Raw genomic sequence first — 14,226 nt, 5'->3', positions numbered from 1 at the left:
CACCAGGCCAGCCAGTACATTAACAGAAAGGGCTACTTTTCCATGGTGCTGCAAGCACTGGTGGACCACAGGGGACGTTTTACCAACATCAATGTCGGATGGCCGGGCAAGGTTCATGACGCTCGTGTTTTCAGGAACTCTGGTCTGTTTAGACGGCTGCAGCAAGGTATTTACTTCCCGGACCACAAAATAACTGTTGGGGATGTGGAGATGCCTATAGTCATCCTCGGGGACCCAGCCTACCCGCTAATGCCCTGGCTCATGAAGCCCTATACAGGTGCCCTGGACACTGAAAAAGAACTCTTCAACTACCGGCTGAGCAAGTGCAGAATGGTGGTGGAGTGTGCTTTTGGACGTCTCAAGGGGAGATGGAGAAGCTTGCTGACTCGCTGTGATCTCAGCGAAACCAATATCCCCATTGTTATAGCAGCTTGCTGTGTGCTCCACAATCTCTGTGAGAGCAAGGGGGAGACCTTTATGGCGGGGTGGGAGGTTGAGGAAATTAGCCTGGCTGCTGATTACTCACAGCCAGACAGCCGGGCGATTAGAAGAGACCAGCGGGAAGCGCTGTGCATCCGGGAGGCTTTGAAAGCAAAGTTCCTGAGTGAGCAGGGTAACCTGTGACTTTCTAATTTTGTGTACAGAGAAGCCTTCACCCCACTTCCAACACACGTTTCAAAATAAAAATAGTTCTACTTTGTTAAAGCACACCGTTTTCTTTAATACTGTTTTCGCGGGAATTTTTTAAAACTGGGACGCAGACTGTGGTGCGGAGCGGGTGTAGTGTAGTCGCGCGAATGCAGCTTCTAAACTCAAGGACTGACAGGCTCCGCTGCGGTGGGATGGTTCTTTCAACGGAGCCTGTCACCCCTCCTGATACGGACTGTGTGTATGGGGGGTCTATGTGAGTTTGTGGCAGGGGTGGGACGGTTACAGATCCCCTGCTGTGTGGCTCTGTGATCCTGCCTAAGGACCGCCGCTTAAGATCTCTAACTGCCCTCCCCTGACACAAAGTCACAGAGCAACCCACCCCCCACCACATAACATGAAAAGAACCTCCCAGACTAACCAGGGTAAGTAGTCACTGCATCACTGCACTATGTATGTGCCCTGCTGCTGTGCCTGCCCCCTACTATGTACCCTGCCAAAGGTGACTGTCCTGTCCAATTACCAACCCCCTTTCCCCCCCCTCCTCCAAAAGAACATGATGGAAACAGTAGTTAACAGAAACATATTTTTTATTATCAACTACACATGGGACTGGGAAGTGAAACTTGGACGGGGGCTTGTGTCAGGCGGGAAGGAAAGAACTTGTCAAACTTTGGGGAATGAGAGCCTTCTGCTGCTCGAGCTCTCTGCAGGGGTGGAGTGAGAGTTAGCAGGGACTCTGCCGCCTCTCCTTCTGTGCACTTTGGGTGAAGGGAGTATGGGACTTGGTGGCGGGGGAGGGCGGTTAGAGATGGACTGCAGCGGGGCTCTGTCCTCCTGCCTCCGTTCCTGCAGAACATCCACAAGGCGCCGGAGCGTGTCCGTTTGCTCCCTCAGTAGTCCAAGCAGGGTTTGAGTCGCCTGCTGGTCTTCCTGACGCCACCTCTCCTCCCGATCCATGTTGGCTTGGTGCATTTGGGACAAGTTCTCCCGCCACTGGGTCTGCTGTGCTGCCTGGGCTCGGGAGCAGGCTATAAGCTCTGAGAACATGTCCTCCCGTGTCCTCTTCTTCTTATGCCTAATCCTCCCTAGCCTCTGGGAGTGTGATGACAGGCTAGGTTGTGAGACAGTCGCAGATGGGGCTGTGGGAATGGGAAAAAGGGAGTGAATTCCTCAGAAAGATAAATGTAGTTGTGAACAAAGAACATAGTCTTTCTCTGTGAACAGGACCATGCACAGCACCTATCACATGCGCACTCAGCACAAGGTCGAATTCTCGGCCTTCGCATTCAGTGTCTGGGGTTTTGCAGAGCACTTTTGAGAACCCTGTCAGGACAACGGAATTGCTCTTGCACGCAGACATGGTAAGCCGTAGATTCGTGGCAGCTTAAAACTTTAATATTAGCAATGGCCTCATTTCACATTGAAATCAATGTCGGTCCCTGCTGCCAGCAATCCGGCAAGCAGGAAGTCTGCTCCTGTCCCACACCCTCGCGGCTGTCCCCGGGAACGATCCCTTTCGGCTGACCCTCTCCCGCCTCCACCGCGTGGCTGCAAACCAGCGGTTACAGTTCTGTAAAGGAACGGTAAAGCAGTCCCAACACTAACATTCCCCTACCTCATTCAAAGCAGGTCATCATGAGCGACATCACCCTCATGAGGATCTCTGAGAGCGACAGACAGAGAATGCTCCGGGAAAGCCTTCAAAGACCAGGGCCGTATGCCGCCATGCTGTGCCAAGCAATGATTCCAGAGTACTTGCTAGTCTCGTGGCGCGGCAACGTGTCCTACTACGGAGGACCCAATAAGGCCGCTCTCCCCAAGAACCTAATGCAGCGGATTTCAAATTACCTGCAGGAGAGCTTCCTTGAGATGTCCCAGGAGGATTTCTGCTCCATCCCCGGACATATAGACCGCATCTTACTGTAGCTGCAGTAGCAGGGACTAAACAGTAGAGCGGCTTGGGCAGGACAATCATGCAAAACCGGACATTGCTAGATTTTTTTCAAATAGTTGCACTGCCCATGACTGAACCGTTAAGTTAATCAAACTAATCATGAGAAACCCATTTTTTAAATTGTTAATAATCATGTTCTGTTACAAATAAATGTTTAGATGTTTACAACACTTACTGGATGATCCTTCACCAGATTCTGTGTCCGGGGTAACGGCTGGGGAGGGTTGGTAGGGGATCTCTGTAAGGGTGATGAAGAGATCCTGGCTGTCGGGGAAATCAGCGTTGTGAGCGCTGTCGACTGCCTCGTCCTCCTCATCTCCTTCCTCATCTTCCCCGTCCGCTAACATGTCCGAGGATCCGGCCGTGGACACTATCCCATCCTCAGAGTCCACAGTCAGTGGTGGGGTAGTGGTGGCGGCCGCACCGAGGATGGAATGCAGTGCCTCGTAGAAACGGGATGTCTGGGGATGGGATCCGGAGCGTCCGTTTGCCTCTTTGGTCTTCTGGTAGCCTTGCCTCAGCTCCTTGATTTTCACGCGGCACTGCGTTACATCCCGGCTGTATCCTCTCTCTGCCATGTCTTTAGAGATCTTCTCATAGATCTTTGCATTCCGTCTTTTGGATCGCAGCTCGGAAAGCACGGACTCATCGCCCCACACAGCGATGAGATCCAAGACTTCCCGATCAGTCCATGCTGGGGCCCTCTTTCTATTCTGAGATTGCACTGCCATCAGTGCTGGAGAGCTCTGCATCGTTGCCAGTGCTGCTGAGCTCGCCACGATGTCCAGACAGGAAATGAGATTCAAACTGGCCAGACAGGAAAAGGAATTCAAATTCAAATTTTCCCGGGGCTTTTCCTGTGTGGCAGTTCAGAACATCCGAGCTCTTACTGCTGTCCAGAGCGTCAACAGAGTGGTGCACTGTGGGATAGCTCCTGGAGCTATTAGCGTCGATTTCCATCCACACCTAGCCTAATTCGACATGGCCATGTCGAATTTAGCGCTACTCCCCTCGTCGGGGAGGAGTACAGAAGTCGAATTAAAGAGACCTCTATGTCGAACTAAATACCTTCGCGGTGTGGACGGGTGCAGGGTTAATTCGATGTAACGGCGCTAACTTCGACATAAACGCCTAGTGTAGACCAGGCCTCAGAGTTGGTAAGACAACTCCCACCTGTTTATGCTCTCTGTATGTGTGTATATATATCTCCTCAATATATGTTCCACTCTATATGCATCCGAAGAAGTGGGCTGTAATCCACGAAAGCTTATGCTCTAATAAATTTGTTAGTCTCTAAGGTGCCACAAGTACTCCTGTTCTTCTTTTTGCAGATACAGACTAACACGGCTGCTACTCTGATTCCCTAGAAAGGAGAGCTCCTTTCATGCTCAATGAAAACTCCTTAAGAACTCCCAGCCTGGTCTGCATGCCATTCCCACAGCCCTCGTTGAAGAGAAAGATGCAAAAGCTTTCTTTGGAGCTCAACCTCTGGTCCAAAAAGGGGGAAAGGTAAGCAATCTCAAAAAGCAGAGTGTCAACTTCCTTGCATGCCCAAACTGCTGGCCCATGAACAAAAGACCAAATTATAGTCTCAAATGCTGCCATCCATCCACCCCTGCACAGGGGGCACATGGCTATTTTATTGGACTATCAGGCAGCCAAACTGCAGTTTTCAACTTGAAAATTTTCACTTAAATTTGAAGCCCTTACGCCTAGTGATGGGAAAAGGAAAAAACCTGAACTCCATCCTCAATTAGTTCTTCATAGATTCCCTAAAATTCAGGGCTGTCTGAAGATTAAAAGGTCATTGTGGTCCGTTAGAGCCCATAATCGTCAAGAAGAAAAAAAGAAAGGTGAACTAATGCACCACTTCAATGCCACTTTCCTAGCGCTACCTTTAGTGCAGTACATACAGAAACTGTACTTTTGTCTTATCTTAATGGCACTTCTTTTCTAATGCACTTATGGATTTCTTTAGAAAGTCTGTCTAAAGAGTCTGATCTCCTCTTCTCCATCAGGGGGGAAAAAAATTACTTCCTTCATGCATCTGAATTTGAGAAATTCTTCTTTGATTGCAGTTTTATTAAGCACATTCCCTTACAAATTTTGGAAATATCTGTTTCCAACAGCATACCTTCATGAACTTCCTGCCAAGTGTGTACCTCAATCGCTAAACATGTCCCAGAACCAGCTGAGCATCCAACTTCCTTAAATTTCAGAAGCAGTCATACCACCTTTAACTTGTCACTGCTACAGTTGTGTTAATGTGACTTATGTATACCTCTGCATTTGTATAGCACATAGCACAATGGGGCACTTGATCCCAAGTGAAGTCTCAAAGCAGTACCATAATATATTAAAACAAATATAAAATCAAAATAGGGTCTGAATAATTGGCCATTTTTATGAAGGAAATTGAAGGGGCTGGGGAAAGGGAGAGAAGATGAGGGCAGGTAAATTTGGGGGGGGCCTGTGTGGGACAACATAGTATGGGAGAGCCTGGAGGGAGTGCGAGAATTGGTGAGGGAGGGGCTGGAAGGATAAAGAAGGGGGCAAAAGAGTGGGAAAAATTACAGCTTCCCAAACACCAGAGGATAGGAGGGATTAAGAAGAGTCCTACTCTGAGCAAGCAACGAGATCTCGTGTGAATGCATTTAAGGTTGAATTTGAAGCTTGAAATGATCACACACAGATTAGGCTTTTTCCATATAAAAAGCTCAAAAATACCTGAAGCCGATTTAAAGAATAGGTTACAAACCATAGTTAATAGTTCCACAACTTCACATTTGAGTTCTTTCAGAACTCTTGGGTGAATGCCATCTGGTCCCAGTGACTTGTTAATGTTAGGTTTATCAATTAATTCCAAAACCTCCTCTAGTGACACTTCAATCTGACAATTCGTCAGATTTGTCACCTACAAAAACCAGCTCAGGTTTGGGAATCTTCCTAACACCCTCAGTCCTGAAGACTGAAGCAAAGAATCCATTTAGTTTCTCACAATGACTTTATCATCTTTAAGCGCTCCTTTTGTATCTCAATCATCCGGGGGCCCCACTGGTTGTTTAGCAGGCTTCCTGCTTCTGATGTACTTAAACATTTTGTTATTACCTTTTGAGTTTTTGGCTAGCCATTCTTCAAACTCCTCTTTGGCTTTTCTTATTACATTTTTACACTTAATTTGGCAGTGTTTATGCTCCTTTCTATTTACCTCATTAGGATTTGACTTCCACTTTTTAAAAGTTGCCTTTTTCTCTCTCACTGCTGGATTGAGAACTGGTTAAAAGACAGGGAACAAAGGGTAGCAATAAATGGTAAATTCTCAGAATGGAGAGGGGTAACTAGTGGTGTTCCCCAAGGGTCAGTCCTAGGATCAATCCTATTCAACTTATTCATAAATGATCTGGAGAAAGGGGTAAAAAGTGAGGTGGCAAAGTTTGCAGACGATACTAAACTGCTCAAGATAGTTAAGACCAAAGCAGACTGTAAAGAACTTCATAAAGATCTCACAAAATTAAGTGATTGGGCAACAAAATGGCAAATGAAATTTAATGTGGATAAATGTAAAGTAATGCACATTGGAAAAAATAACCCCAACTATACATACAATATGATGGGGGCTAATTTAGCTACAACGAAAAAGATCTTGGAGTCATCGTGGATAGTTCTCTGAAGATGTCCACGCAGTGTGCAGAGGCAGTCAAAAAAGCAAACAGGATGTTAAGAATCATTAAAAAGGGGATAGAGAATAAGACAGAGAATATATTATTGCCCTTATATAAATTGATGGTACGCCCACATCTTGAATACTGTGTACAGATGTGGTCTCCTCATCTCAAAAAAGATATCCTGGCACTAGAAAAGGTTTAGAGAAGGGCAACTAAAATGATTAGGGGTTTAGAATGGGTCCCATACGAGGAGAGATTAAAGAGGCTAGGACTTTTCAAGTTGGAAAAGAGGAGACTAAGGGGGGGATCTGATAGAGGTATATAAAATCATGAGTGATGTGGAGAAAGTAGATAAGGAAAAGTTATTTCCTTATTCCCATAATACAAGAACTAGGGGCCACCAAATGAAATTAATGGGCAGCAGGTTTAAAACAAATAAAAGGAAGTTCTTCTTCACGCAGTGCATAGTCAACTTGTGGAACTCCTTGCCTGAGGAGGTTGTGAAGGCTAGGATTATAACAGCATTTAAAAGAGAACTGGATAAATTCATGGAGGTTAAGTCCATTAATGGCTATTAGCCAGGATGGGTAAGGAATGGTGTCCATAGCCTCTGTGAAAGTGAAATGAATTATATTAAAGAAATAGAATGAATTAAAGAATGCTGTATGTACCTTTAAGTAGAAATGAGAAATGCTGCAAGCCAGGGGGCAGGAAAGCAGACATTAACTGCTTAATGAATTGCCCCACTTAAAGGCAATTGGTGAAGCATTTGCCTTAGATCGATAAGAGTTAATAAGGAAGCAGGATATGCATATTGTGCCCTATGCAAATTTTACAATTTTGCTCTCTCTGTCCCTTTGTTTAGTTCGCACCCTTTTATCTGTATAAATAAGACTGTTTGAATGTTGCATGGGGGCTCACATTATCTGAATGTATTAGCAGAGTGCTGTGCTAATAAAACAGAGTGGTCTAACAAACTATGAGTCCTGAGTCTAACTTTGACACCTCTGTCTGTCAGAGGGTGGAGATGGATGGCAGGAGAGAGATCACTTGATCATTACCTATTAGGTTCACTCCCTCTGGGGCACCTGGCAATGGCCACTGTCGGCAGACAGGATACTGGGCTAGATGGACCTTTGGTCTGACCCAGTACGGCCGTTCTTATGTTTTTATTCTCTCATTCTTTGCTATTGTTTGAGTTTCTTTAGACATTGACTTGGATCTGTGGAGACTGTAAGGGATTTACAGGAAAATATGAAGCAAACTTTCTCTGCATGGTTTTACTGGCTTTTGGGGTCTGGCATTTTTGAATGGCGAGGTGGGGATTGTGACGTTGCAGTCTATATGGTTTTATAAAAATATGCTAATGAGTGAATATAATGTAACAGGAATATGCTTCATGCAAAAGGTCTCTTGTAAGGTATCATTACAAAGCTTATAATCTACTTAGTGTGATCATCCTATTTGTATAAATGTACCACTCTTGTATCGGATACTAGAAATATGAAATGTAACTCTGAGGGCCTATTGTAATTATGCAAAGTGTGGGCCACTAATGGTGGTTTGGAATCTTGATGACTCCCATTAACGAGGACAATTGTCTGCAGATGGCTGTGTTTACCTGTAAGTCTTCCTGTATATGTGTGTGCTGGCAAGTGGGCAATGAAGTCTTGCAGTGACATGTAATCATGTCACCCGAACTGGAATCCATCTTTAACCTGGTGTCTTTCCATTGAGAAGTAGGGGGTGGGAACCCAGAGAGGGACAAAGGATTCCCACCTTATGCAAAAGATATATAAAGAGGTGAAAGAGAACAAAGGGAGGGGAGAGGAGCCATCATGAAGAATCCCCTAGCTACCACCTGAGCTAGAACAAGAGTTGTACCAGGGGAAAGAACTGTGCCCAGGCCTGGAAGGTGTCCAGTCTGAGGAAAAAACTTACTGAAGCATCTCTGAGGATGAGATTATCTGTATTCAGTTTGATTAGACATAGATTTGCGCATTTTATTTTATTTTGCTTGGTGACTTACTTTGTTCTGTCTGTTACTGCTTGGAACCACTTAAATCCTACTTTCTGTATTTAATAAAATCACTTTTTTCTTAACTCAGAGTATGTATTAATACCTGGGGGAGCAAAAAACTGTGCATCTCTCTCTACCAGTGTTATAGAGGGTGAACAATTTGAGTTTACCCTGTAAAAGCTTTATACAGGGTAAAACGGATTTATTTGGGTTTAGACCCCATTTGGAGTTGGGCATCTGAGTGTTAAAGACAAGCACACATCTGTTAGCTGCTTTCAGGTAAACCTGCAGCTTTGGGACAAGTAATTCAGACCCTGGGTCTTTGTTGGGCAGGCGGGTGTGTCTGGCTCTGCTAGACAGGGTGCTGGAGTCCTGAGCTGACAGGGAAAGCAGGAGCAGAGGTAGTCTTGGCACATCGGGTGGCAGCTCCCAAGGGGGATTCTGTGATCTAACCTGTCACAGGGATTATGGAAGAATTCCATGTACTGATTGTGGACAAATTGGGTGCTAGGTTTTCCTCACATTGCTCTGCCAGTGAATCATCTCCTGAACTGATCTGCTTTCAAGGAAGACAGACAGACAGGTATTGGGTTTTCTTATTACATTTTTACACTTAATTTGGCAGTGTTTATGTTCCTTTCTATTTACCTCACTAGGATTTGATTTCCACTTTTTAAAAGTTGCCTTTTTATCTCTCACTGCTTCTTTTACATGGTTGTTAAGCCATGGTGGCTCTTTTTTAGTTCTTTTACTGTGTTTCTTAATTTGGGGTATACATTGAAGTTGGGCCTCTATCATGGTGTCTTTAAAAAGTGTCCTTGCAGTTTGCAGGGATTTCACTTTAATCACTGTACCTTTTAATTTCTGTTTAACTAACCCCCTCATTTTTGCATAGTTCCCCTTTCTGAAATTAAATGCCACAGTGTTGGGCTGTTGAGATGTTCTTCCCATCATAGGGATGTTAAACGTTATTATATTATGGTCACTATTTCCAAGCAGTCCTGTTATAATTACCTCTTGGACCAGCTCCTGCGCTCCACTCAGGACTAAATCGAGAGTTGCCTCGCCCCCTGTACCAGCTGCTCCAAGAAGCAGTCATTTAAAGTATCAAGAAATTCTGTCTCTGCATTTTGTCCTGAGGTGATATGTTCCCAGTCAATATGGGGATAATTGAAATCCCCCACTATTATTGAGTTCTTAATTTTGATAGACTCTCTAATTTCCCTTAGCATTTCATCATCACTATCACTGTCCTGGTCAAGTGGTCGATAATAGATCCCTAATGTTATATTCTTATTAGAGCATGAAATTTCTATTCATACAGATTCTATGGAATATGTGGATTCACTTAAGATTTTTACTTCATTCGATTATACATTTTCTTTCACATATAATGCCACTCCCCCCCGCCCGCACGACCTGTTCTGTCCTTCAGATATATTTTGTACCCCGGAATGATTGTGTCCCACTGATTGCTCTCAGTCCACCAGGTTTCTGTGATGCCTATTATATCAATATCCTCCTTTATCACGAGGCACTCTAGTTCACCCATCTTATTATTTAGACTTCTAGCATTTGTGTACAAGTACTTTAAAAACTTGTCACTGTTTATTTGTCTGCCCTTTTCTGATGTGTCCGATTCTTTATGTGAATGTTTCTCATCTGATCTGGCCCTTACATTATCCTCTTCCCTCCTCTGCTCCTGACTAGAACCTAGAAAATCCCGCAATAGACTCTCCTCTAAGAGAAGTCTCTGTCCGATCCACATGCTCCTCTGCAACAGTCGGCTTTCCCCCATCTCCTAGTTTAAAAATTGCTCTGCAATCTTTTTAATGTTAAGAATCAATAGATTAAACTATTTTAATGAAAAAAAGTTGTTTCCGTCTCTTCCCCCCGCCAATCACAAAAACATCAAAATGCCAAGCAGACCTTCAGTCATTTCCCTTGTTGCCAATTCTTCCTCTAAAGCAAAAACAAAAACAAAAAAGCCACCAAACCAAAACAGTAAAACTCCTCATAAGTCTCCTCCAGGGTTTAAATTACCAAATATTTAACCAAGAAGAGAAAGTTGGGTATTCTATTTGGACTCAGTTCTTCAGTGCATGTATCATTAAAACCATACATAACATACATGTCATGTAGGAGGTCCAACTAGATGATCCCAGTAGTCCTTCTGGCTGTAGACTCTTAGTTTCCTGGCTCTCAATTTTTAGATATGTTTGATTGGGAAGTTAGATTTACCTCCCAAGTCCAAGGGATGATAAAAATATATGAATGCCTCAGTAGACGTTTCAGATCAGTTCTAAGGCAGTAGACTTAGCTAACATAACTGATTAGTTAAAAGGTTTTAGAGATGAAAACTAGATGGATTTTTACAACCAAAAAATTTGAAAATGTAACTTCAAAAAAAATAAATAAATAAAATAAAATAAAGGATTAGGCTAATTGAAGACTCAACAGAATATAATCTGAAATATCATATTAAAAACCCCACACAACAGTTCCAATAAATCCTTTGTGGAAAAGTAGCAAGCTACAATCACCACACGTATTTTTGAGCAGCATGAGAAATAGAATGTTCAAGAACTTTTTTCTTGACAATCCACTTGCAAAAGTCTCAAGTGGTTTCCATCCATTACCAGAGAACATTCTCACTATCCCACTTCAGGATTACTGAAACAGATCCTTGTGAATGGTAATTTACACACTAAACTAACAATAGTTGAACTATTAACTTTTCAAATTAAAGATTGTCAGAGCACCTCATAATCCCCAACTATTGAAGTGATCCAGATAGTATTCAAGATAATATCAATCTACTTGCATATTATACGGCTGGACTGCCCAATTATAATGTTTTGCTTGGTTTATAGAAAAATCCAACCTGTTGAGCAGGCAATACAACATACTTCATGAATAAAACATCATGCAGGACATTCTCAGCAAAAACAAACTTTCTCTTTCTAGAACACTGAGTTCAAGGTTTCCTCTAAAACCCCATAGTTCCAAGTGGTTTTCCTGGAGACTCAAGGGTAGCAAGATAATTTTCTGATCTACACAAAAAACTGAATTAAGTTGAAATTAAGCATGTATATTTTGTCATTTGAATTAAAAGTAGCCACAAAAAACTAGACACCCAGGAAATTCAGAATTAAGGTTCCATTTCTAACATCACACTGACATTCTAATAAAAAAAAGACACACGTCCATAACTTTTTCAACAGTTTTACAACAAAGCACTAATTCTTCCTTTTCTCCCACCCCCTATTTTGCATTTTTATAACTGTAGTCGAAGCGTGTACTGCTGTTGTTTAATGGAATTGAAATTGCAGGAGATATAATTGAAGGTGAGGAGGGATTTGAAATTATTATTTCCTTTTAGAGGAATAAAAATAGGCACCCATCTTTAGCCTCTGTAAACTGCAATGGGATGGAATCCTGGTCCCACTGACATCAATTGTAAAACTCTCCTTGCCTTCAGTGGGGCCAGGATTCCACCCACAGTATGTCTATGCTTTAAAGAAGTGTTTGGAATTAGAAACATGTGATCCATCCATGTTTGTATGTTCCAAGTGCTTGTGCTACAAAGTCTTATGCTATGTTTAGTTAGGATTTGTTGAATGTTTTTGTTCCTCTCTGAATTCCTTCAATGTCACTTATCTTTTGTTAACTATCTCCCAGGAGTGAGTTACAGTTGTGGTTATTTTAGTTAAACTCATTACATGCACAGCAAAGAGCAACCTTAACCCTGAATTTCCTAGATTTCAATGTCCATTTTTCCTGCCAGTGTTTTCCAAAGATAACATACACAAAACACTGACATGTAATTACAACCTTCAAGTGTTTTGAATGGCATTTCTTGGGGGGAGTTGGGGGGGGGGGGGGAGGGGGTGTAGATTTGTTTAGATTTGTGGTATCCTACAAATAATTCAGGGCCAGATTAAAAACAAAAACCACACCTCATGCCGCAAGTAGCTTCACTGAAATCAGTGGAACCTGTTGTGGAGTAAGGAACTACTCAGCATGAGGAAGGGTGACAGACTCTGGTGCTAAAAATAAGAGACATATACCACATTCAGCAATCAACTGCAATAGAAGCCCATCCACCTGCTTTGCATGGTCTTTTCCACATACAAGCCAGAACCCAGGACATTCAATCCTATGCAAAGAGTTTTTAAAAGATACTTACTCCTCTGTATTGAAGTATGATGTTACATCAGGGTTTGGGGCACCTGCAACTGCAAAATTACTGCTTCCAGTGTCAACCAGAATATTTAACTGCAAAACCAGAAAAGAAAGGGGTTTTTATTTTCATTTCAGTTTAAGCTTCGATGAAAACATAAGTACAATCTTAAATTTATAAATGAAGATGAACATTGCTGTGGAGAATAAACAAATATTTATGCAAAAATCACTGTAAGGGAAGATGTGTTGCTGTGACCTTTCATCAAATTAGCCCACTACAGTAAAATGCTTATGCTCAAATAAATGTTAGTCTCTAAGGTGCCACAAGTACTCCTGTTCTTTTTGCGGATACAGACTAACATGGCTGCTACTCTGAAACCTGTCACTATGCAAGGTCTTGAGACACATTTAACTTAAGACACACAAATAGTCAATGGAACTATATGCATGCTTAAAGTTAAGCACATGTATAAGTGTTGTCAGGATCAGGGCCAGCTCCAGGCACCAGCCCACCAAGCATGTGCTTGGGGTGGCGCCTGGAGGGGGGCGGCATGGCTGGGTGCTCCGGCCCAAGAGCGGGGCCGCGACTGGGCTCGCCGCCCTCCCCGCGGCGCTCCGGCCGCCGGGGAGAGCGGAGCCGCAGTGGGCTCGCCGCCCTCCCCGCGGCGCTCCGGCCGCCGGGGAGAGCGGAGCCGCAGTGGGCTCGCCGCCCTCCCCGCGGCGCTCTGGTCGGTCGGGGAGAGCGGAGAGCTGCGATGGGCTCGCCGCCCTCCCCCCAGCGCTCTGGCCACCGGGGGCTCTCCGCCCTCACCCCGGTGCTCTGGCCGCCGGGGAGAGCGGAGCCGCGGCGGGCTCATCGCCCTCCCCCCCAGTGCTTCGGCCCAGTCGGGGATTGCGGGCCCGCGGCCAGGCTCGGCATCCTCCCCTGCAGTGTGGAGGGGGGGGGGCGGGTGGGCGGCAGGTGGCTTTTTTGCCTAGGGCAGCAAAAAAGCCAGAGCCAGCCCTGGACAGGATTGGGGCTATAGGGATCAAAGGTATATGTTAATAACCTGGGCTTGAAAATTTGGCTATTGTATAATCAATGTAAATTGAGAGGGTAGTTGTGTGTGTGTCGGGGGGGGGGAGATTTCCAATGTAGCGCAATTAAAATATTAGATATGTTAGAACTTATGGAGGTTTTGCCTCAGGGCTCACTGGTAGCAGAACTGAGGGGAGAGGAAATGTTTTCTCTAACTGAAAGATGAGGTAAGTAAAACACAGATTTCAAATATCTATAGCATTAGCAGCAGCAGCAGCAGCAGAGAGAGAGAGAGAGAGAGATCTGAGAATGGGAAGGAAAAAAGTCAGGTTAGAAATGGGAAAGGAAGTGGAGAAACAAGGATAAAATATGGGGGAAGCAGGAGCATTAGGACACAGATAAAAAATAAAATAAAAGGTAGAGTTTGGGTGAAGGTATTTAAATTCACAGTTCATCCCAAAATGATCATTTTAGCAGCATTGAGTAGAAATGCTCCAAAATCAGAAATTCTCCAAAGTTAACCTTTCAAGAACACCATCATCATTAAATAACCTTACAATTTGTCACTTTCAAACTTGCATTGGGAGTGCATCTCAGGTAACTTTTATTGGGCAGTCATTGACAATTACAAGGAGCAGATTTAAAAAATAAAAACGTTTCCATTCTCACTTTCTTGGGTAACTTTAGTTTACCTAGTTAATAAATGATATGGGATTGAACAGATAAGTAGAGA

General features: G+C 43.8%; 1 protein-coding gene across 1 annotated transcript in view; it reads right to left on the bottom strand.

The window, feature by feature from the left end:
• The window catches only part of BACE2 (beta-secretase 2), a 70,699-nt gene that overhangs the window by 23,056 nt on the left and 33,417 nt on the right, over positions 1-14,226 (bottom strand). Inside the window, exon 2 of the mRNA XM_034753154.1 lies at positions 12,480-12,568. Within this exon, the coding sequence (XP_034609045.1) occupies positions 12,480-12,568 (89 nt within the window). The remainder of the gene's footprint in view (positions 1-12,479; positions 12,569-14,226) is intronic.

The sequence above is a fragment of the Trachemys scripta genome, chromosome 1 (assembly GCF_013100865.1).
Source record: "Trachemys scripta elegans isolate TJP31775 chromosome 1, CAS_Tse_1.0, whole genome shotgun sequence".
NCBI lineage: Eukaryota > Metazoa > Chordata > Testudines > Emydidae > Trachemys > Trachemys scripta.
This window is presented reverse-complemented; position numbering and strand designations above follow the sequence as displayed.